This window comes from Lissotriton helveticus, chromosome 12 (genome assembly GCF_964261635.1).
Source record: "Lissotriton helveticus chromosome 12, aLisHel1.1, whole genome shotgun sequence".
NCBI lineage: Eukaryota > Metazoa > Chordata > Amphibia > Caudata > Salamandridae > Lissotriton > Lissotriton helveticus.
The window spans coordinates 372,193,840-372,219,419 of record NC_136073.1 but is presented as its reverse complement, the minus strand read 5'-3'; the positions used below and the strand labels follow the sequence as shown (position 1 = coordinate 372,219,419).

The 25,580-nt window shown below is 50.7% G+C and overlaps 1 protein-coding gene across 4 annotated transcripts in view; it reads right to left on the bottom strand.

The window, feature by feature from the left end:
• Positions 1–25,580, bottom strand: part of TDRD12 (tudor domain containing 12) — a 3,388,409-nt gene that overhangs the window by 1,978,188 nt on the left and 1,384,641 nt on the right. For 3 of the 4 annotated variants that reach the window (XM_078668261.1, XM_078668260.1, XM_078668263.1), the window contains one exon: positions 18,432–18,530. In XM_078668261.1, the coding sequence (XP_078524387.1) occupies positions 18,432–18,530 (99 nt within the window). The remainder of the gene's footprint in view (positions 1–18,431; positions 18,531–25,580) is intronic. The other variant, XM_078668262.1, reaches the window with a different exon arrangement.

Sequence of the window (25,580 nt, the reverse complement as noted above, 5' to 3'; positions counted from 1 at the left end):
CCGTATATAGGACCGCAGGCCAGAATACGGGTCAATGGCGTCCTGTAGTCGCCGCTTACAATACACAGAGGAACTAGGCAGGGATGCCCGTTAACACCCCTGTTGTTTGCCCTAGCGGTGTAACCCCTGGTGAAGTTGATACGCCGCACTCCTGACATACATGGCATAGCTCATGGGGGACGGGACAACAAAGTGGCGCTGTTTGCAGACGACCTGCTGCTCACTGTCACACACCCGCGGGAGTCCTTGCCGGCCATTCATAGAGTGCTCTGCCTAGATGAGAAAGCCTCTGGTCTTAAGATCAACCACGATAAGTTGTGGGTCCTCAATCTCACCATCCCGGCTGAAGAAATCCCCCCTCTGGTGACGACCGTGCCTTATAAGTGGGCAGAGCGTCACATTCGATATTTGGGCCTCACCCTGACTCCCTCCCTGGACGATTGGTCTTCCGTGAACTGGCGGGAATGTCGCAAAGCGGTACTAGAGGATCTGCGAAGGTGGAAACCCCTGATGTTATCATGGTTAGGCCGTCTCAATGCCGTTAAAATGTCGATACTGCCCAATATTCTATACACGTTTCAATGCCTTCCAACCCCCATTCCGCTTCATTGCATCCGAGGCCTGCAGTGCGAGCTTACGTCGGTCTCGTTTTTCACAGAAGGTCCTCATGGCACCGCGGGACAGAGGGGGCCTAGCTTGCCCTAACCTAGTGCACTACTACTGGGCTGCGCACCTCCGTTTTGTGGTAGAGTGGGGGGTGAGGGAAAGTGAAAAAGGATGACTACACATGGATCGGGTAGTAACGGGACACACTATTTGGGATCTCCTGTGGCTCCATCGGGCGGCTCGCTCTAGGAGCGCGTATGTAGCGGTGCCCAAGAAGACGGTACTTGACATCTGGGACCGCGTCGCGGTGTCTAGAGGGCTCACTACGTTCCCGTCCCCTCACACTCCTATAGCTGCGAATCCGCATTTTCCACCGACGCATCGCTCTCGAGCATTTGAGAGATGGACGACAGGTGATTGCAGGGTGGTATGCGACCTCTTCGAGGGTGGAATGCTCAAAACATTTGACCAATGCCGGGAGGAATTCCGCCTGCAGTTGGAAACGTGGCTGCAATATTCTCAGTTGCGCCATTGGGTTTCTACCGAAGAAATGATCAGGGCAGCCACACTTGCGTTTACGCCCTTCGAAAAGATGGCGCGCTCCCTGGGAGGACAGAAAAGGCTGGTTGCCCAGATCTATCACATACTGCAACATCCACCGCTTGTACCCGTCCACCCATATCAGCGTCAATGGCAGGCGACGCTTGATACTGACGTCGAACCTTCACAGTGGGCCGGAGTGTGGCGCGACATACCTAGGATCTTTCGGAGCATCCCGCAGAGGGAAAATGCCTACAAGCTTTTAACACAATGGTACTACACTCCCCTGAGGTAGGATGTTCCCCTCAACCTCCACACTATGCTGGAGATGCCAAACTAGGACAGGGGACTTTGTGCATAGATGGTGGGCATGCCCGCTCTTAACTGTTTTTTGGAAGGAGGTCCTCAGTCACATTAAAGGGGTGCTGGGGTTTACTCTGCCTGAGGCGATCAGCACAATACTTTTGGGTATACGGCCTTCTGATCTCAAAGCTCTTACCCGCAGGGACTGGATTCTGACGCTCCAAATGTTGGGAGCGGCCAAGCAGCTTATAGCCCTGTACTGGAAAAGGAGGGATGCGCCCCCCATAACATCCTGGTTTGTGCGGCGTCTCTGGCACACTGTAGCACTGGAACTCCTCACAGCGTGAATACAAGGCCGAGACACACGATATGAGAAGGTCTGGCAGCCCCTAGTGCGATACCTTTGCTCCATAGACCCTGCGCGACACATGCCCCCTAGACTCCGGACCCTCCATCTTTTTGAGGACGCTGTCACACCCACAGATCCCAGCAGTTTGCTATCATAAACGGCCCACAGGCTGCACAGGCGGCCGAGACTCCCTCCCACCTGACTGCCACCCTCCTCCCCCGGTTCAATGCCAGCTACACTCTAGTCCCGCGAAGCTCTCTGTCTCTCTCTCTTTTCTCTCTTCTCATGCTTCGCTTGTCTTTTTTCCTATCTCTGGACCTTTCCTGTCCTTGTTGGCCCCGGTTGGGCCGAACCATAGTAATGGGATGGGTGCCTGGTCACCCCCTTCTTTTGGCCTGAGGCTTAGGCCTTGAACACCTTGGTTAGGCAGGAGTGCCATTGTTTAGTCACGCGGCCGGCCCTTTGAGGGTTGTAGGCAGAGCGCTGTGTTAACCTATTCACATACTTGTGGCTTCCACCTCTATTGCTATTTCTTACGCGGCCGGCCTCGGCGAGAGGTTGTAGGCTTACCGCTGTGTTTAAGCGCACTGCTATGGGTATTGTGTTAAAATAAAACAGACTTGAAACAAAGATGCAGAAGGTCGAGCTTTCCCAGGGGAGGCGGCATGTAAATCTATGAAAGATTACAATACTGGAGAACTAAAGTTACAGGTAAGTAACTTGTTTTCTTACTCCGGGGGCGCTAGAAGGCGCACAGCAAGATGGCCGCACTGCTGTGAGGCTCTGCCTGATCGAGCTACCATCCGCCCATTATCTTCTGGATCAGAAGCCCCTGACGACTGCTGGAACCTGGTGTGGGCGTCTGGTGATTTGCTGACCTGCAAGAGACGATTTTTGCAGTTCGCAGAGTCCTGGCTGTGGCTGAATTGCGTGGGGCCTTGCCTGTGTCGTTGTTGGGGGACTGTCCTGCTTGAGCCCCGGTGAGACCTTGCGCCACTACTGCACACCTTCTGGGTCTCTGTGGGGTGCTGTGTGAACCCCGCCTAAATTGTGGTGTGGGGCGCTGCCCTGAGTGCTGTTCTTACTGTTTCATTGCTGCCTCCCGCTCTAGTTCTGGCAGTGAGGTCCACAGCCATGGGGCGGACGGACAAAAACCTACCTCGACTCACTTTTGAGTAACGAAGTGCCCCGAAGACTCCGCAGAAGGCTGCGTCGGACTCTGAGACGGACGCCCAATCGGACGGGCCTCACACATTGGAGTCTACTTTAGTGGCCATGCAGCGAACCCTACAATCTATCGAAGGTGCAATGGCCGCTGTTAATCACATGCTTGACCATATGTTGTCCCAATTAGAGAAACAGAGAGCGCACAAGTGGGGGAGGTGGAACAGAGTCTCTGCTGCCGAGGATGGCCTCTCCACGGTCTCTGAAAGACCCTGAACATTGAAAAAGTCCTCTCTCTCATACAAGCAAAGAACGAGGACTTAGAGGCGTGGTCCCGGCGAAATAATATACGCATCACGGGGCGGACCGAGTCGACAAATGTGGGCAGGATGGAGACCTATATTGAACGCCTTCTCATAGACATATTTGGCACTGAACATCTATCCAACATGTTTATTGGGGAGCGGGCCCACCGGTCCCTGGCGGCCCGACCTGTCCCGGGGGCTCCCCCCCCCGCCCTGTAATAGCCAGGGTCTTGAACTACAGGGACCGGGACACAATCCTGCGCCTGGCCAGGGAGAAGGTGACTGTTGTGCATCAGGGAAATACGCTAGCTTTTTGCCCAGATTTCACTGTGGCCATTCAAGCTGCGAGAAGGGAGTTTGGCGCAGTGAAGCAGTTCCTGCGGTGGAAGGGGTCCCGTACGCCATGTTGTATCCTGCCCGACTCTGCATTGGTGCTGCGGCTGATACTAAGATCTTTTCCTCCCCAAAGGCCGCGATGAAGCATGCCAAAAAACTGAAACGCAGGAAGCGGGACTCTACTAAGGCACAGGACGAGGAGGCGTAGTAGTATACTGAGGATGCCTATGGCTCCATTCGGGGCTGTATTGGAGTTAATCTTTGTGTCTCTCTTGTTCATGATGAGGTCTTTATGTGGTTCTATGTGGCAATTCTTATTTGCTGTATGTTCTAACGCTGCCTTTCCTATGAGGGCCCCTTATTCTGCATACGCTTAGGGGGAGGTCAGCTTCTCTGTGGCCCTGGAATGGGATGAGGGGGTTGGGCGGGCCCAGCCTCCTGAGTTACATGTGATGATTTGGCTCTTGCGTGGTCCTCACAGCCCTTTGGTTAAATTATATGTGTTATCCTAGCTGTACTTAGGGCCAGTGACTTTTCATGGTTTAAGTGACCCACTTTTATTCTTTCGAATCTTCAATGTCAGTGAATTTGGGCTGAGATATGCTAATATTGAATGCTCTGTCAACTCCTGCATTGTGGGAGGATTGCGCATCTGTACCCTCCACACATGGGAGTAGCCCGTATCTTGTTCTCTATTGTTGGGGGGGGAGGATGGGATGGGTATTGGGATGGGTTTGGCATAGTTGGGGTGCTGAAGTGGGTGGGGGGTTGGAGAGGATGAGTCTGGGGTTTGGGGGATGTTTTGTTATTTCCTAGGAGCCAAGGAGTGGTATATTGCATTGACTGCAGCCAACTGCTCATCTGCTCTGAATTCACCATGCAAGGTCTAAATTTCTTGCGACCGTGTAATGGGTAGTAGTCTCAAGTTTATTACATGGAACGTACGTGGCCTCAATACGCCACGGAAAATCAGGATGGTGTTTGCGGGTCTAGACTGTTTGGGTGTGAGTGTGGCTTTCCTTCAGGAGACTCATCTCACTGCTACTTCTGCAACACGCATAGGGGTGCGTTGGGCCAGCGTGAGAGCATCTTCCTCATATTCATCATATGTGAGGGGCGTACCGACCTTAGTGAAGAAGGGTGTCCCTTTTTGCGTAATTTAGAACGGAGATGGATGACAATGGTCGACTTGTGATTGTGCATGGCAGGCTGGGTGAAAAAAGTGTGCGGTTAGTGAATATTTATGGGCCTAATGTGAATGACCATGCGTTTTTCTCGGATGTGTGGCGGAGGTTACTATCGTTTTCCCCTGCTATATTAATCTGGGGAGGGGATTTCAATTTATATCTGGATGCCGTCAAAGACCGATATGGAACTGGCGAAGCTAGACTAAAAAGAGCATTGGATGTGTTGTGGGGGCATATAGAAGCGGGGCATGTGCACGACATCTGGCGATTGCATCATCCTGAAGCTCGCAAGAGTACTTTCGCGCCTTCAGTACATGGCTCGTGGTCCCGCATTGATTTCTGGTTGCTTTCAGTAGAGCCCTGTCATTGGGTCAAGAGTGTTTCCCATGCGGCTCGATCTCTCTCTGACCACTCCCCGGTGGTCCTGGAGATGATACTACAGGATTGTCAAGCGACACAATTTGCATGGAAGCTCCAGCCGTCGTAGCTTAAAGACCCGGTGTTTAAGCAAACTATCGCGGAGGCGATTGAGAATTATTTTAAAGATAATGAGGGTTTTGTGGATAGTGCAGGGGTTCTTTGGGATGCCTCTGAGGTCACCATCCGAGGGGCCTGCATAGGAGTGCAATCTGGTGTCCTCCGTGATATCCGCCATCGGGTACGGAAGTTAGCGGCTGACATTTCCCTCCTGGAGCGTGCCTTTGATGCTGACCCTACTGCAGATAAACTTGCACGGATCAGGGTACTGGTCACGGAGCATAATGAAACTTTAGACCAGGAGATACGGCACTGCTCACGACATCGAGTAGCTCGGTATTATGGGGAAGGTGAGCGGCTTAGTCGCTCTCTAGCCCAAAAATTGGCGGAGCCCCCGTATTCAGGAGCCCATTAATGAGCTTATGGATGACACTGGTACGCCTTGCCATTCGACAGAGGCGCTTTGTGACGTCATACTGCAATTATATAAAGATCTTTATGCTGCTAGGGAGTCCCCTTCATCTGGGGAGACGCATGACTATCTGGATGATGTGGCGCTGGGGTGGCTGTCCAATGTTCATCGTGAGTATTTGGTGCAGCCCTTTGATGAGGAGGATGTGAAGGAGGCTATAATGGCCTTAGAGACCTGCAAGGCAGCCGGGCCTGATGGTCTGCCAAGTAAATTTTATAAGGCATACGCGGCGGTCTTGGCTCCGCAGTTACTGGAGGTCTATGCTGAGGCCTATGATAACGGAATATTGCCGCCTTCGCTCCGGGAGGCCTTGTTAGTTACTCTGTTGAAGCCGGGAAAGCCCCCTAATCAGTGTGGATCTTTTAGACCACTGTCAATTATTAACATTGACAAGAAGATATTGGCAAAAATGACAGCCACTAGACTCCAGCCCTTGATTCTCTTATTAGTATTACCAGATCAGTCCGGCTTCATTATGGAGCGCTCCGCTATGTATAATCTGCGCACATTATTTTCCATGCTGCACTATTTCGAACCAATTTCCAGGCGGTTGCTGTGCTGCTTGACGCAGCAAAAGAATTCGATTCTGTACACTGGTCGTATATGTTCACGGTTCTGAGCAGAATGGGGTTTCCCCCTTCTTCGTGCAGTGGCTTAGAGTTCTTTACAATGGACCGGTGGCTAGGGTGCAGGTTAATGGCAGGATCTCGTCTTTGTTTCCGATAGTGAGAGTCACGAGGCACGGCTGTCCCCTGTCGCCCATGCTTTTATCAATGGTACTAGAGCCTCTGGCTTGTAAGCTATGTCAGAATCATTCTGCTGCTGCATTACGGTTCCGACAGTGCTCGCTGATTGTTTCCCTTTATGCTGCTCTATGTCCGGGAGCCTGCTACATACCTATCGCCACTGCTAAGGGAGTATGTCCAATTCAAAAGATTTTCGGGACTTGGCATCAATTGGTCCAAGTCGGTGGTCGTCCCATTAACTGTGTACACGAGGGAAATTGATCTCGACTTCCCCTTGGTTTGGACCTCAGAGCCTGTGAAGTACCTGGGGGTGTGGATCCACAGGGATCCTGAGGTAGTGATAACAGAGAACTATGGATGTTCTATCACTCGCATCACGGAGCAGGCAGAGCAACGATTGCGTCTCCCATTATCGTTAGCAGAGAGAATCCCGGTGGTAAAAATGGTATTCCTTGCTGTACTTCTTTATAAACATACCCATTAAACTGAATATAGTACTATTCCGCACGCTGCAGTCGGCGCTGCTGTCCTTTGTTTGGGGAGGGAAACAACCCCGATGTCGATGGGATCTATTGGTGCAGCCTTTTGTTAGGGGGGGCTTTGAGGCTCCTGACCTTCGCCTTTATTACCTCTGAGCGCAGGCACATTTTGCCCATTATTGGCACTTCCCAAAAAGTTTTCAACCACATGTGGCCATTGAGTCTGACGCTGTCCTTCCCATTCCGGTGCAGGGGATGGTCCTTTCGGGAGGCTCGGGTGGGCCCAGGACAGAGATCAATCCTCCGTTGTGCACGTCTTGGGCTTGGCGGGTGCTCGCCACTAGGGCACAGCTATCACATTTGTATGCTCCTCCTCTGCCCATTGCATCCCACCCGGGAGTTTTGGCGGCACGTGAGCCCTCAGCTTTGAGGGAGCTTGTGACGGCGGGCATTGTCAAAGTAGGGGATCTGTACAAGGATGGTCGATTTAAAACCTTTGGCGAAGCTCAAAATGGAGTGGAGCATGGTTTCATGTTCAGCTTCACGTATGTTCGGGTCCGTCAGGCCATTCAGGATGTGTACCCAGACTTTCCTGCGGAGCCTGCAACTTTACGGGCACTGCAGGCAGTGCTTACGGAGGGAGGGTCGTAAAGGGCTTATCACTAAGCTTTATAACGCTTCCCAGCGGGAACGTGAGTTAGTAGACCAGCCATCATGCCAGCACTGGCAGGCCGCGATAGGTAAGCGGATCACGATAGAAGTCTGGACGGCCTGTCAGCTTACGGTCCGGCTTACGGCCAACCTCAGAATCATTCATTTTACATACCTGTACCAGGTATATTAATTGCCATTGAGGCTCCACAAGTAGGGCCCGAGAGAGACGGTGAACTGTGCGCGCTGTGGTGCAGCGAATGCGGATTTTTACCATGCTGCATGGCTGTGTGGGCCTGTGCTGGCCTTATGGACTGATGTGACTCGCATTCTATCGGAGGTGGTGTTTGAACATGTGGAATGTATGCTTGAGATGTGCCTTCTGGGTTATATGAAACGCTTAAAGCCAGCTAGTAGATGCATTGTTGCAATCTCCACTTTGTTTGCCGAGAGAGCGGTGGCACAGAGGTGGGGAATGAGGTCCACCCCCACCATCAAGCAGTGGCTCAGGGACCTGGTTTACTGTAGGGACCAGTTGCAAGCATTTGAGGAGGAGTTGCCAGAGTCTTCCCGACTCAAAGATTTTTCGAGCCCCCTTACGGCATATTTGAAGACTTATCCGGATTTATTTTGAACGGTACTGTTGTATGTGCTGAACTTGCTGTATTGACCTTGCTATACCCCTAATGGACAAGAGTTAGACTACCACCAAACTTGTCTCTTATGTCACCATATATGTGGAATGGAATCACTGGTTGTCATTTGTCTAATGTGTAGAGATTGCAGTCATGTCACCGCAGAATGGTACACATATCTATATGTTTGGTTTCCTGGGATGGGGCTAGGGGTAGGGTGGGAGGGAGTTCTTGCGTTCTATGCACTTCATTTGCTTTGTTATGATTGCTATTCTTGTCTGTGTCCTTTTTTTGGGTATGTACTTGATAAAATTGATAAATAAAATGTATAAACAAAAAAAACTTATTTTCTTACTCCAGTATTGGAATTTTCATAGATCCACATGCTTGAATCAGAGTAGCTAGCAAACATGAGCACATTTTTTGTTCTTATGGTCTTGAACAACCGTACATAATGCACAGAAAAGATTAGAGAAAAGAAAAACATTATCTCAATTTAGACTTCTTAAAATATCAAGACTATATTAAGCATAACCCAACAGAAAATTCAAAGAAGTAGAAAGAAAAACAAAAGGCACCATCAAAGCTTATATGTAGACAAAATATAAACAGCAACAATAAATTTATCAAAAAAAGCGAGGATCTTAGGAAAGAATAGGAAGGAGGGATGGATGAAAGGGAAAGTTCACAGCAACTGAAACCGGTCCCTCAGGACTGCTTGGACCACCGCAGTATCACTGCGCGCCAAAGAATCCAAGCAGTAATGTCTGGTAAAAGTATATATGCTCTTCCAGGTAGCCGCTCTGCAGATATCCTGCATAGGTACCCCCGCAAAAAGGGTCGTAGACGGAGACTGTCCTGGTAGAGTGAGCACGCACGTTTCCTTGGAGGGGTTTCCCAGCCAACTGATGACAGGATTGGATAGAACTGGAAATCTAACGTGCAATGCCTTGCTTAGATAGGGGAAAACATTTACGAGGAGCACTAAAAGCCACAAAGAGCTGAGAAGACTTCCTAAAGTGTTTAGTTCTTTGGATGTAGAATTTTAAACAATGTTGAATGTCCAAAGAATGAAGTGATTTCTCAGCCGGTGGAGGGAAAAAAGTCTTAAGAACCAGAGGTTCATTCAGATAAAAGCCCGAAAGCACCTTGGGGATGAATTTGGGGTTAGTATGAAGAACCTCTGTATCATTTTTTAAGTAAAGAAAAGGCTCCTGAATAGTGCCCGCCTGCAATTCGCTTATCAGTCTTGCAGATGTGAGTGCTAAAAGAGGAGCCACCTTCCATGAAAGGAATTTTAACTCCGCTTTATGGATAGGCCTGAAATGATGGTCACCAGCTGAGCCAAAACCACATTAAGGTGCCAGAGTGGAGGAGGAGGTTTGATCAGAGGAAAAAACAAAAAGAGACCGTTCCTGAATTGTTTTATTATCCTTGCTGACCATAGAGAAGGGCCTGAAGACATTATTCTGAAACGAGAAATGGCTGCCAGGTGAACTTTGATGGATGCATGAGCTAAACCAGCCTTGGCGAAGGAAAGAATATAAGGAAGAATCTCCTGAGCCGAGAAAGGGTGAACTCCTGACTTTTGGGACGATAGACAGAACCTATTCAAATTTATTAGGTATGTTTTGTTTGTACTTTGAGCAGGAGTCTGGGAAAGGATGTCTTTAACTCCGTGGACAGATTCAGGTGGAGAAACTCTCTGTGCTCAGGAGCCATGCCGATAATTGAAGGGATTTGGGATCCGGGTGCAGAACTTGGACCTGGGTCGTCAGCAATGATAGGATAGGATCCAACAGAGAACAGAACAAGATTGTAGAGTAGTCTGGGAAATATAAAGTTGAAGAATTCTCTCAAAGTAGTAGTATAAAGAATAACTGAGCAGAGCTCAGTGGAAACTCCCTAGCACAACGTGCGGTAGAAAAACTGAAGGTCTGAGGTTCTCTCAGGAGGCTTCTAGAGGGTGAGGCTGATCTGGTTGTTGATTTTATTTGGTCTCTTTCACAAAAAGAGATGGATATGTTACAAAACAGGAATGGGCCAAGGCCTGGTTTCTAGATTGTAATAGCTTTGCCTTGCTATTTTTATATACAGAGTGTTAGACCTGGCACCATTGGCGTGGGTCTCCCTTCCATTTTTCGATGTTGTCTACTCTGTTTTTGCTGGTATTAGATGCTCTGGGCGCTGTGCCACTGCCATTCAGTGCCACACCGCAAATGCTCCCTGTGTAAATAAGACTGTGAATTGGTATATCCCTGATTGGCTTATATGGTTTACCTGTAAGTCCATAGTAGTGTGGCCTGTGTGTGCCCAGGGCTGGTAAACCAAATGCTGCTGGTGGGCCTGCAGCGCTGGCTTGCGCCACCCACAGAAGCAGCTTGTGTAAAGTGTTCCTCAGACCTGCCACTGCAGTGTCTGTGTGCAGTCCAGAACTGCCATCTTGGCTGTGAAGTGCCCACACTTCCCAGCCCCTGAACCTTTCCATAGCATAATGTCAGTCACACCTATGGTAGGTGCATTGTGTGTGTAAGGTAGGACATGGCTTGATTTGTGTAGCATGTCCTGGTAGTGAATCACCCTCCATTTTGTTTTTCACTGTTGCAAGGCTACCTGTTCTCAATAGGCTGGAATGGGCAGACTGGCTATTACATCTTATAGTCCTAACTGTCCGAAGGAACATGTTAGAAATTCGAGTTTAGTATGCCCGAGCACAGAATAATAAAATACATCTTTTAGCAACGTTGGTTTTAATATTCTGTGTTTGAAAATACCACTTTTAGAAAGTAGGTATTTTCTTGCTTAAGCCTTCCAGTGTGATCTGCTGTTATGCGTTTTGACTGTCTGGGTTTAGAGGGGCAAGGCAGGCTGAGTCAGACCTGGGTTCAATAGAGAGATCTGCATTGAGTACTGGGGAGGGGTAGCTCCTGGACCTGAATAGGGCTGTGCCTGGCAAGGTGACTGCTGACTCCACCTCCTACTGTGCGTCTGATGGCAGACCCCCTCTTTCTGAAAGAAGGGATGCAGTCTGGTAAAAAAAAGTGCTCCAGCCCTGAGCAGAACTGGTTCTGGCTGAGTTCAGTGACTAGACACTTTTGAGAACAAAGACGTTTGGGGTATAAAAATCTGTGCCCAAACCCCTGATTTTCGTATTGCTCCTGGATGTCAAGAGGAACCTCTGTCCATGTTACTGAAGGAATCTGCAGGAGAGGACTGTCCTTGTGCACTATTTCTTGGACTGGCCTGCAGTAATTCCCCTTGGAATTGGAAGACGAGGGAAAAGGACTTTTGAGAGACTTATTTTGCTAAGAAATCACCCAAGGGCTAGAAGAGAGCTAGCCTCCTGCTGGAGTCACAGGCACATCTGACTCCCCCACCAGCCTCCTGATTCCTCCCAGCGAGGATTTCTATCTGCAGGTGAGGCCCCTGTGAGTTCCAGGGCCTCTAGTTCTACTATAGAGAAGAGAGTGCTGAAATCGCCGCTAACGCCCGTTTGCGAGCTGCCACAGCTGAAGAGCGTAAGAAAAATCATTGCACTGCTGCCGCAGAGCGCTCGCAAACCCTAGATCATCGCATCGCAAGCTTGCGGGCCATAAAGTGCTCGCTAACCCCCGAGATCATCGCATCGCACATTTGTGGGCTTGTCGAAGGCTCGCTAACCCCGGATCATCGCATCGAGATCATCGCATCACGACATAGCAGAGCGGGAGCCGTGCGTCTGCCATTTTCCTCACATCGCACACGGATCGTGGCTCCCTCGCGGGGTGCCATTTTCTTTCGTCGCAGCAAGATCGCACACACAACAGGATCAGCGCATCATCCTCCCTCGCGGCAAGGATTCTACGCATCGCTGGCCTAGCGTGAAGAAGTCTGTCGTTTTGTCCCGCACACACCCGCAGACCGGCGCATCATCCTCCCTCGCGGCAAGGATTCAACTCATCGCCGGCCCAGCGTGGGGAAAATCATCGCTACAGCTCGTTTGCAACATTTTGCTTGTTTTGCTAAGAAATCCAGGTACTTTGTAAGTAAAAGGGTTGCAGAGACCCCTGCTTTGAACTGAATCCCAATTTGAACACTTTGAACTCTTTTACCAGCTTTTCAAGAGTACCCCCCTTTTTCAGTATTGTGGCTTTTTACTGTTATTGGTCTTGTTTTAAGTTTATATATAAAGATACTTATTTTTTTATAACTACTTGGGTGGTGTCCCTTTGTAGTGTCCTTCACGGTGTTACTGTGTATGATCATAAATGCTTTACACACTGCCTCTGAGATAAGCCTAGCTGCTCTTGCTACGTTACCACAGGGTGAGCAGGGGTTATCAAAGGGTGTAGCCCCCTTACTCTGACTTAGGAAGAAGGGCCAGCCACTGCCAACTAGAGACCCCCATTTCTAATACCGAGGACTCCCATCTCGACGACATGGAATGATTCAAGCATGTGAATCTATATGAAAGTTCCAATATGGAGTAATCTATGGCTAGAAAGAATATACACCAGAAAGAGTAACTAAAGGCAAGTAATTTGTTCTTGTGATGGATACTTCTGAAAACAGAGTCCTCACCTTGTGAAGAGATACCAAAAAAGTGCCTTCCCATGTGGTGGGTCTTTCGAATGGTTTACACCATGACATCCCAAGGAACTGAATGGGCACAATGCCCCTCCCGTCGGACCTGGCTATCCACATAGGAATGCTTTGTGAATGTGTGAACTGGCGCACATGTAGTTTCCTGGCTGATGTCCAAGACAAGCACTCTATAGCAGCCTGGGCCCAAGTGGAGTGTGCCCACAGGCCATCTGGAGGCTTCTGATTGGCTACATTTATAACCTCAAAATATGTGAAGCGTCATGCCAATGGAAACAAATGAATTTTTGATAAATGATTGAGTCTCTGTAATATTTTATAATTCAGCTGGGCGACTTGTATTGGAGCGGCATGACCCTCCACATATTTTGGAATTATGCATCCTTGCTTTGGATTAGGGCACAATACAAGTCTGCACGCAACACTTGAGCCTAGTGAGTCCTTTACACTGAAAATAGAAAGATTGGAGTACACTGAGTGTATTCTTTCATTTGTTTTGAATTTGTACATATTTAACCTACCATTTATAACCCTACTCTATTTAAATTACCTAACCTATACAGTACTTACATTTTGCATTTATCCAGAGGAGGAGGATTTGTGAAGACAGGATAAGATACACTTCAGGACTGTAGCATGCGCTAAATGTACAGCAGCCTCAAGTTATTACCCAAATGAAAGCACCTTTCATTGGGAAAGTACCAAATCCAGTGTTTGAATGGCATAAAAACGTGAATGCATGTACTTTAAAAATAACAAGACCTATGGGCTTTGCAAATACCCATTTCCTATAGCATACAATCGGGACTGTAATCACCAACCACAATAAAAATATGCAGTCAAATCAAACATATAAAGAAAGTAAGTGGAGTTATAGGAAGATGAAATTCGGCTACACTGTAGATGCATATGGTTAGCCACTGATTTTAATCAGTTTACAGATAGGATACATCTTAACGTACGAATTACTTACCTTCGGTAACAATGTATCTGGTAGAGATGTTGTCTAGACGCAGATTCCTTAACTTAGAATTATCCCCAGGCATCAGACTGGATCAGGAATATTTTTTGCAGCAGCACCCCACTCTGACGTCGTCCACGGACGCGACGTCAGCATGGTCATATAAGTCCCTCTGGGCGCGTTGACATTAGTCTTCTTCTGAGAAACTTTTCCGGTACACAATGCGGAGCCACCAACAAAACTGTGAAAGTATGGGAACAGTGTGCTAAAAAGGGAAACTCCGTAAAACAAAGAAATCAGATGATGCATATTATCATTATGAAGGACATTGTATACCAACAAACCAAGAAGTAAAGACAGAGCATTGCTTCAAGAAACAACCCCGCAAATATTAGCATAGACCTCCCCAGAGTCTGAGCAACAAGAGAAGAATGTCCCGACAGACAACAGGAAGACTGTTAGTACAACGCAGAACTGTGCCGGCCAACAAGGGTGGAGGACAGGAAGAACAACAATCTACTGCGAGATGACATTACAAGGAATGGTGCTTTCTTTCCCCTGTAGAGATCGAAGGGCCAGGGAACAGCCTAATAGACTCCAAGAAGACGACCGCACAGGAGACAAGAAACCTTGAATCGATGGAGAAGGTGGGAGGGAGGTCAAGAACAGGAGAAGACCCCACACTGCACGACCCAGAGTGGAGGAATACAGAAAAAGGGAAAAAATAAATCCCCTTTGAAGACGGAATGAGAGGCACCGTTCCACAAGAAGAGAAGCCACCCAGAGGAAGGCGGCTGCAGAAGGTAAAGTCTGAGAGGGTCGCAACAACTGGAGCACCCTGGATGAAGACCAGTGCCAACAGAAAGGAGGCAAGGTGGAAAACCCCACCTGGAAAGGTCCTCGCAGAACGGGGCGGGCGTTAAAGAATCTGCAACTAGACAAAGTCTCTAAAAAGATACATCGTTACCGAAGGTAAGTAACTCGTACATCTGATAGAGACATCTAGCCACAACTTCCTTAACTTAGAATAGATACCACAGCCATACCCCAAGGGAGAGGTGGGTCTGCGACAGAACAGAAAGTGCCCAAGAGCACTGAGCCGGCAACAGGGTGACGGACTATAGGAGAAGCTGTGGCGGTGCAGCCAGTCAGCAACCAAAGCAGCTCGGTGGAGCAAAAGACAATGGGAGAAAAAGCATCACAAGACGAGCAAAAGGGCGCAAGCCCACACCCGTGTGAATACGAAATATAACAGCACCAAGCCATATCCCATACCGGAAGAGAGAGTTCATAACGAAGAACTACTCCCAGAGCTCAATGGTGCGCTAAGTTGCCACCAACGAAGATCTAGAGAACATGGAGACACATAACCAGAGCCTACCAGGCAAGCACACGCAAGGGAGGCCGGATAGACAGCATCCAGGAAGCGAAGGGTAAGAGGCAGGAACTGAGCAACGTCCCAAAGTACAGGCGTGAAACATAAGACACGCCAAGTGCAATACTTAGTCACAAGAAAGCGACAGGGGTGGACAGCAGCACACTGAAGCACACCGAGGCAGACCACAACGCGAACATGCATATAGCAAGACAGCTACGGAGACAACAAAGTGGTGTAGCTGAGAGGAGTACGGGGCTGCACAACAAGACAATTTGAAGCCCAACGGGAGAAAGTACCCAAGGGAAACAAAGATGCAAGGCGCAGCACCTGGGACGACCTTCAGCAGAGGAGCCGTCCCGCTGTCAAACCTGACACAGATTAGGGTGACACCCAAAGGAAAAAAGACACATCCAAAGGGTGTGCATCCAAGGCCTATAGGAACCGTGAAGAAGAACACGCATAGCTGTGGAGAACAACATCAGATCGCCAGAACCACTACCTCCGACCGGAGGAGAATGCACCCCCGCAAAAGAGAAGAACTGTTCAGTAAATGAACAGGACTGAAAAGACCCTAAAAGAACATCCAGAAGTGGAGGCCCACCCCAGGAAGCAAAAACCTAGGAACCCTCGCTGCCGAAGCAGCAGGAAAAAGCACCGAAGTGCACTATAAATGTGCTTAAGAAAAAACACCTCCGTGCAGAGCGATGGCAAGCTTGAGTACAAGGTACCCAAGAGGCAGTCTCGGAAGAAGTGTGTTGAAACACACTGAAAAGAGTTAGGACAAGGAAAAACCTCTAGAAAAGGAGAATGAGGCACACACGCAAGCCTCAAAGCAGGGCGAGATCTGTGGCGTGTAGGAGGCAGTGCCAGAAGGCACAACACTGAAAACTGTTCAAAAGGTAAGATAATGACGTCAGTAGACGGTGAGAACCCCAAGGGACCTCCCTGCCTACCTCACGCAGAACAGAGCTACACAATAGCATACTGGTACCCCACCTGCCCCATCAAAGTGCAGGTCAACAAGGCGTTCTTGAATATTCTCCGGGAAGACGCCATCCCGCAACCAAATATGGCGTTGTAGTGCAACCGAACTGGCTGTACCTCAACCTAAGAAATCCGAGGTATCCAGGGCTGAGTGGATAGTAAATTCCGCCAGATCAGGGATAAGATGGAGGAGGTCAACACGAGCGCCCTCAGAGGTGGAAGATAGAAGAGACTAGGCCGAGTCCCAAACGGCAGAAGTAGCCCGAGCCAATACACACACTGTATTGTGTGAGCGCCCGGTAGGGAAGAAGCAGCAGCTGAGACAAGGAAGGAAAGGCAGCTTGCAGAACAAACCCCTGAACGTCTGGATGAACAAATGAGCAAATTGGATCATTTGGAGCAGAGCGGTGGCGGTGCATGATAGAACGAGCCACCGGATCACCCAATGCTGGCCGGCCAAGCCAATGTGCCCGGAAGGACATCATAAAGAGAGGCTTTGAAGGGCAAAAGCGGCTCTACAATCCCCGAACCGTGGTGGAGCACATCCAACAGGGGGTCAACAGGCATGGGGACTGAAGGGGGCTGCATACTCAAAATGCGAGTGGCCAAGGAAACAACCCTTATAAATGCCATACCAGCCTCAGCAGCCCTCCGAGGAGGGGACAGCAACTCATCAGTGGGTCAGGGCTGTAAGCAGAGCCTCCCACCCCAAAGGGGTTGTCCGATGAACGGAGGACTAGCCCAATGTCCAAAAGAAGGAAGCCCCATGGAAGAATGAGGGTCCTGACGGAGCTCTTGAGGAGGTGAGAGTCCACCAGAGCCACAAATTCCAAGGGAGGAAGAGGCAAGGAGGGTTCCGGCATCAACGGACGTCAGGGCGATGCGTAACTCCCACCGGAAGCCTCCGGAGAGGAATCAATGATATTGTGTCAAGGCGGAGCAAGGGCGTCCTCGTCCGGCCCGACTCCGCCTTGTCTTAACCTCAACCACGACAGGCTCTGGTTCTGAAGAAAGCAACTGTGCTGGAGCCGGGGAGGCAAGCCTACGGCGCCAAACCGGCACTGCTTCAGCCTCAACCACAACAGGCTCTGACCCCGAAGTAAGAAATAGAGCTGGAGCCAAGCCTACAGTGCTGGATCGGCCTCCGAAAAGGCAACCGCAGGTCCGGAAGGCCGAGGTGGAGGGAGCCCCACTGGACTATGTGGTGCAGTAGGGGTACTGTGGGCGGAATAGGGGGACCCAGCCGAGCCCTGACGACACACCTCTATGATCCCTAGGGGCAAGGGGCTCAGTCAGCGGCAGGGGCGAACCCACCGGAGAGTCCACCGGAGACCCCGCACGCAGCAGAGGATCCGAGGACGCCCCAGGGAGAGGAGGGGACCCAAGGGAGGCCTGCAGGGCCGCGGCAGAGGCCGCCATCTGGGTCTGAGTCGCCCCCGCACCAGGAAAAGGTAGATAGGGGAGGGACGACTCACAGTGGCTTACATCCAGAGCAATCCAGGAACTAGCGCCCCAACAACAGAAGGAAGGGAGGTCGAGAACCTCAGAGACAGGCACCAAGACTTACCAGGAAGGGGCGAGCGGTGCGCACAGTAACCTGACGGCGACAAATGCCGCAAACGGAACCCACTGCCATGGGACCTGCCGCCGAAGAGAAGGCCGGGGGGCGTGATGACTAACTGGGACAGGCGAGCCGAAAGTAGCTTCATCCGGCGCTCCCGCCGGGACTTCGGCTTGAGTGGTTGGCAGGTGTCTCAATTCGTCAAGTAGTGGTGTTCTCCCACATACCACATGCAGATAAGGTGTGGATCTGTTGTAGACATTTGCTGCGAACAGGAGGCTCACGTTTTAAAGCCCGATGGCATTGCACACTGTTCCAGTTGCGAAAACAGGCCAGAGGAACAGCTACTCCGGATCCACGTTGCATGGGGAAAAGAAGGAAACTGATGTCGGTGCACCTAGAGGGACTTATATGACCTCGCTGACGTCACGTCCGTGGACGTCGTCAGGGTGGAGTTGTGAGGTGCTGCTGTAAAAAAAATTCCGGATCCAGTCTGGCCCCTGGGAATAATTCTAAGTAACGGAATCTGCGGCTAGATGTCTCTATCAGATACGTTACGTACACAAAGAAGCTTCAGATAAGGCTAAGCAATCTGTGAAATAAATAAATGTGTTCTAAATGAGAAGTCTGAGTAGATGGCTACACCAACACAGTTTGCCTCCTTGACACACTTCAAACATCAAATCCACTTGCATATCTGATGGGGAAAAAGTTACCCTTTTCAACTCTGCAGACAGTGGTGCAACCTCAAGTGTTGAGCATGGCTGAATAAGTTTACGTAGAACAATGGGCTGTGATGGTGGCTTCTGCAGCTGCTGGAAGAAAAGAAAAAAATGTTAAAGTTAAGTCACATTCTTTGAAAATATTTTGTAAGGAGGAAATTCCCGATTGGACGTAAACCCCGTTAATAAAAAAGAAAAAAGGTCTTAGCACAAAAGAATATAATATTTACCTTTAGAATACAGGCAATAGCTCCTGAAGATTCCTAGCTGAATGATTTCTCCCACAGCACTAGACTGGATCTGAATTTTTTTCCATTAATATTGACTTTCCTGCGCTAGATGGTGACATCTGGCACCCTGACCCACATAGTGCCATTGTACAGGAAGTAATGCAATAGAGTACATAGAGAGAAAAGGTGAGGATAGTTCCAAAAGAGTTTTGCCACATCCCCAGAAAGGGTGCATAGGATAGAGACAAATACAAATAAAACTGGTATTAAATAAATGTCACCCTAAAAGGAAACGGTTGGTGCATAGGGGCGCAGAGGACATAGACAATCTGTGGAAGCTTTAGTACTTATTACAAAAAATTTACTCAATGCATGATCTAATGGATACTCACTCCTGCAGATTACTTACAAGAACTTCTCTTTGAAGGAGGACATAACAAATTACAGCAATACGGACAAGAGCACCACATTCTTGAAAATTACAACTAGCCCAGCTTCTCCAGAGAAAGGAATCATATTGTGCAAAACAGTGCAGTTAGAACCCCTTGGGAGCGTTATTAAAAGTAAGAAAATAAATGGTTCTCAAACAAGCAGATGACATGGTCACTCTCTGGGGTAGAATAAACCTGAAAGCTCTCATGGGTGGATTTGTCTTCCTATTTATAAAACTGTTCTACAACCATGGACATCTACTTTGGGATGGTTTGTATTATCACCGTTCTCCCAAGCCGAGAACTCTCAAAAGCTAACAGGTTATCCTCAAGTCTGACATCTTGAGTTTTGTGAATGTAGTAACTAAAGCACAAGTTACTACTTCTGTAAGAGACATTAGTTAGTGATAGATTCCTTACCTTAGAATATCCCCAGGCATCAGACTGGATCTGGAAAGATTTGCTTAGCAGTACCCCTGCACGTCAGTAGGTGGCGTCCTGCGGCTCCGCGTCCGTCGCTGGCATTGTATGCGCCAAGATGGCGTCACGGAGACCAATTAGGCGCCACCCATGCGTGCTGGCGTCAGTTCTGTACACAACTTTCCGAGCCAGGAACGCAGAGCCATGCAAGAAACTGACCACTGGTGCCATGAAACTAGGGCCCTAAAAGGGATGACCTTAACCCTAGTAATCAGTTCGCAGAACGGGGAGGATGGGTGGGGCGGGAAGGAATGTATCACTAATAACTTGTGCATCTGAAAGACACTTTAGTGATAGATTCCTTACCTTAAAATAGATACCCCAGCAATTCCAACCACGGTGGTGGGTCTGCGAACAAGATTACACCAAAAAGTCACGGAGAACAGAATGGCCAAAGAAGCATTCTCTCCGGACTTGACTGTCAAGGCAGTAATGCTTGGTAAACGTGTCCAGCGAGGCCCACGTAGCTGCCTGACAAATGTCCTGCAAGGGAGCACCGCGTCCCAAAGCAGTACTGGCTGCCGTTGAGCACGCGGCCCCACAAGAGACTCCTTCTCAGCCAACCAGTAACAGGCCTTGATGCAGAGAACTACCCACGAGAGATGGTCAGTTTGCGCACGGCCCAACCTTTTTTGGCGCCCACGTAGCCAACAAAAAGATGGTCATCCACCCGGAACTGTTGGGTGCACTTCAGATAGAACGAGCGCGCACGTTTTGGGTCCAGACAGTGAAGCGTCTCTTCCTCTTTTGAAGGATGCGGAGGCGGAAAGAAAGTGAGCAAAGTGATGGTCTGCCCGATTTGAAAGGGCGTAACAACCTTTGGCAAGAAAGGACGACGGGTCCCTTAAAACCACCTTGTCCGGATGAACAGAAAGGAAAGGAGGTTTAGAAGAAAGAGCCTGGAGCTCACTCACTCTTCTGGCAGAGGTGATAGCTACCAGGAAAGCCGTCTTGAGAGTGAGAAGACGTAAAGGACAGTTATGAAGGGGCTCAAAAGGAGCGCACATCATATAAGACAAGATTTAAGGCCTATTGAGGCATTATGAATGGCACAAGAGGAAACGTGTGTAATGCCTTCCAGAAAATGGTTAACAACCGGGGTCTTAAAAAGAGAAGGTTGATCAGGAAGCCTTAGAAAGGCGGAGATAGCAGATAGATGACCTTTAACAGTGCCCAGAGCAGAGCCCTGCTGGGCCAAGGAAAGGAGGAACAGAAGGACCTCGGAAAGAGAGGCAGAAAGGGGATCCACAGCTTTAGTTGCGCACCATGACACACACTTGTTCCACCTGCAGGCATAAACCATTTTAGTGGAGGGACGCCTGGCTGCCAGAATGACATCACAGACTTTAGGGGGAAGATCGAAAGCTGTCAACTGTCACCGCTCAATCTGTACGCATGGAGGTGGAGGCTGGACAGGTTCGGGTGGAGGACCGTCCCCTGCTGCTGCGACAGAAGATCCTCCCGAAGAGGCAGTCAGATCAGGGAATCGATCGCCATGCTGAGTAGCTCGGGATACCAGTATCTTCGTGCCCAATACGGAGCCACAAGGATGACTTGGGCCCTGTCGCGACAAATCTTCTTCAGTACTCTGGGCAGAAGTGGTATAGGCGGAAAGGCGTACAACAGACTGCAACTCCACTCGTGACGAAAAGCATCACCGAGCAAGTGCCGCCTTGGAAATTCCAACGCGCTGAACTGATGACATTGCGGGTTCTCTTCGGTGGCGAATAGATCTAACCAAGGCTCTCCCCTCTGCAGAAAGAGAACCTTGCGCCACGTCAGAGTTCAGATGCCATTCGTGATCCATCATGCACCGGCGTCTGAGTTCGTCCGCCCTGGCGTTCAGAGAACCTGCCAGGTCTTGAACCACCAAGGTAATGCCTTAATGTTCCAGCCATGTCCAAAGGCGCAGAGCCTCCTGACATAGGGTCCACGAACCCACCCTGCCCTGTTTGTTGCAGTACCATATGGCGGTGGTGTTGTCAGTAAACACCTGCACTACGCTTCCCCAGACAGAGGGAAGGAATGCTTTCAGTGCAAGTACGATCGCGCGAAGCTCCAAAAGATTGATATGGAGCCGGGACTCTGCTGGAGACCAGAGGCCTCTGATCTCCGCCTCTCCCAAGTGGCCACCCCATCCCAGGAGGGACGCATCAGTCACCACTGTGTGCTGCAGTTGGGGAAGGGAGAGGGATCTACCATTAACCCAATCGCGATTCGTGAGCCACCACTGCAAGTGCCGTGCAGTGCCCTCCGAGATCTGGACATGATCGGACAGGTTGCCCTGATGATGTGCCCACTGGAACTTCAGGCCTCACTGCAGAGCCTGCATGTGCCTTCGGGCATGTTTCACTAACAGGATGCAAGAGGCCACCAGGCTCAGGAGACGGAGGGTCATCCTGACAAACCCGGGATAGAGGCTGAAGGATCGGAATTATAGCTGAATATCCCGGACTCGCTGCTCGGTGGGATGAACCTGAAACCGCGTCGAATCCAGAATCGCTCCAATGAAGGGGAGCTTCTGAAAGGGACTCAGGTGCGACTTCGATACATTGATGGAGAACCCCAGAAAGTGCAGGAGGTGGGGCGTAGTCTGAAGGTGGGTGACGCCTTCAACAACCAGTCGTTGAGGTAGGGGAAGACTGACACCCCAGACCTGCGCAGGTGAGCTGCGACCACCGCCATCACTTTCATGAACACCCGAGGGGCGCTAGTAAGGCCGAAGGGGAGCTCGGCAAACTGAAAATGCTCCTGGCCTACCGTGAACCGAAGGTAACGCCGGTGGGCTGGCAGGACGGGGATGTGAAAAAATGCGTCCTGCAAGTCCGACGCTACCATCCAGTCTCCAGGGTCGAGGGCAGCCAAGACCTGAGCCAGAGTCAATATCTTGAACTTTTCCTTCCAGAGGAAGCGATTGACGTTCCTGAGGTCCAAAATGGGGCGCAAGCCCCCTTTGTCCTTCTTGGGGACCAGAAGGTAGTGGAAATAAAAACCACACGTTCAATGGCCCCCTTAGCCAAGAGGGCCATGACTTCCTGTTGGAGTAGTGCGAAGTGATCCCCTGACATGTGGTGGAACTTAGGTGGCAAGGACGGGGGCGGGGGGCAGACTCGAAGGGGAGGGAGTAGCCCCTCCGGATGAGATGCAACACCCACTTGTCGCAAGTGACATAATGCCAATGGGGAAGGTGATGGCGAATCCTGCCACCCACTGGGATGCGACCCGAAGCTCAGACTAGGAAGGCTTCGAGGTAGAGGTCGCGGGGGCGGAGGTGTACTAAACCTCACGCCGGTCCCCCCGAGCCACCACACGGCCGCCTCGCCCACGGGCCCGCTGAGTCCGGTGCTGTGCAGGCTTTTGGCTGAACAAATGACCACTGGTGCCTCTGCCATGGTCACGAAAGGTATGAAACGTGGACGAGCCCGTGGTGGAAAGGCCCAAGGACTAGGCCGTAGCTCCAGAGTCCTTAAAACGCTCCAGTGCCGTGTCGGCCTTATCACCAAACAGGCGAGTGCCGTCAAAAGGCATGTCCATGAGCGAGCTCTGGACGTCCAGGGAGAACTCAGTGGACCGTAGCCAGGCATGGCGCCGAAGCGCCAGGGTCGTGGAAATTGCCCTAACAAGGGAGCCTGTGGTGTCCAAGCCACAACGAATGGTGAACCTAGCCGCGTCCTTGCCCTCAGCCACAGTCGGAGACTGCACAGTCTGGACCTCTTCCGGGCACCGGGGCAACTCCTCAGACACGGAATCCCACACCGCGTGGGAATAGCGGCCCAGAAGGTATGCGGTGTTCACTGACCGCAGTCCTAAGCTGGCTGAAAAGAACAACCGCTTGCCAAACTGCTCCAGTCTCTTAGAGTCCTTATCCGGCGGAGCCGTGAGAAAGGCACTCTGGGACGTAGAAGCTTGAATGACCAGAATTTTGGGTGTAGGATGAGTGGTCAGAAAGGCAGGGTCACCCAGCGTCGGGCGATGACGCCTGGCGACATTCTTATCCACGGGGGCCCACGTGGCGGGCCGTGACCAAGTGCCCAACAAGACTTCGGTGAGGGCATCATTAAAGGGCAGCAGCGGCTCCGAAGAAGTGGACGCCGGCTGGAGCACCTCAGTGAGGAGATTTGTCTTTAGGGTCACGTGGGGAGATCGAGGTTAAGGACCTCAGCAGCCCGACAGAGCACCACTGTATACGAGGCGCCTTCCTCCATAGTGGGCGGGGGAGAGGCAAGCCCCGGATCAGAAGAGACGTTGAGGCCACCGGCCTCCTCCAAGTCATTCACCTAGTCCTGCTCGGAATCACACTGACGAACAAGCGGGTCCTCAAACCCTTCCCAGTCATCCTCCTCTGCCAGCCCCGAAGGCACAGGCCTGGGGGCAAGGACCGGTCAAGGACTAAATGGCGGGAACCGGGGCAGAGGCAGAACCAGCGGGATCCACTGCCGGATCCGCCGCTGGAGTCTACGGACCAGCAGGATCCGGACACGGGACCGCTGGGCCAGAAGGCGCACCGACGGGAGCCTGAGGCCTAAACAGGCGGTCCATAGCAGCAAGGAATTCTTGCATTTGTGCAGGAGTTGCCGACGGACCTGGGTAGGCCGCAGGACTCCCAGGCTCCAAAGGAGGCGCAGGGGCGGAGCCCTCGTCCACATCCGAGGACCGACAAGGGACGTCGGAGAGCGAAAACACTTCTTCGACTTCTTTTTGTGCCGCGTCTTACCCAAATCCAAAGGGGAAGAGGAGTGGTGGTAATACCTCCGCGAGCGGTCATGGGAACGACCCCTGGATCTGGAACAGCGCGGGGATTAGTGCCAAACTTCAAACAACTTCCGGTGCCACTCCCTCAGGGCCTTCGGGGCCATAGCCCTACAGTCCAGACAAGACCGGGAGTCACGGTCGTGATCCAGGCAGTAGAGAGACGTCATGAGGGCCCGCCACCGACATATTTCGACGGGAGGACCCTCAAGACTTAAAACCAGGCATCCCTACTAGCACCAGAGAACCAACACGAGACAAAAGTCTTAAAAAGATAGTCAAACAAGCATTTGCAATGCAATAGGTCTCGCATTAGGAAAGTTTGAGCAATTGGTATTGTAAATGACACATTTTTTATTTATGAGTTGGTTTTGAAAATAGCTAAATTAATAGCTTTGTCATTTCCAATGCCAATAGTTTTAACTTTCGCAAATGTGACACCTATAGCATTTGTAATGCAATATGTGTTGTATTCACGTGACTTAGATGTATTGATATTACAAATAACAATGGCTTTTAATTTTTTTTTATAATTGATACTTAAATAAAAGTTATTGTAATTTATAATGGCAATAGCTTAAACTTTTGTAAATTACTTTTGTGAAGATTATGCTCAGTGTATTTTATTGTGACGAAAATCCAAGAACAGAAGTGAAATATTAACCTCTTTTCGTGACATTTGTAATAAAGCTTGAAACATTGAGAAAACATATTTGAACCAGTTGTTGTTGAATGGTTGCACAGATTGGTGATGTGAGGGCGCCAGATAGAGGGAGGGCGACAGAGGGAGGGCGACAGAGGGAGGGCGACAGAGGGAGGGCGACAGAGGGAGGGCGACAGAGGGAGGGCGACAGAGGGAGGGCGACAGAGGGAGGGCGACAGAGGGAGGGCGACAGAGGGAGGGCGACAGAGGGAGGGCGACAGAGGGAGGGCGACAGAGGGAGGGCGACAGAGGGAGGGCGACAGAGGGAGGGCGACAGAGGGAGGGCGACAGCGGGAGGGCGACAGCGGGAGGGCGACAGAGGGAGGGCGACAGAGGGAGGGCGACAGAGGGAGGGCGACAGAGGGAGGGCGACAGAGGGAGGGCGACAGAGGGAGGGCGACAGAGGGAGGGCGACAGAGGGAGGGCGACAGAGGGAGGGCGACAGAGGGAGGGCGACAGAGGGAGGGCGACAGAGGGAGGGCGACAGAGGGAGGGCGACAGAGGGAGGGCGACAGAGGGAGGGCGACAGAGGGAGGGCGACAGAGGGAGG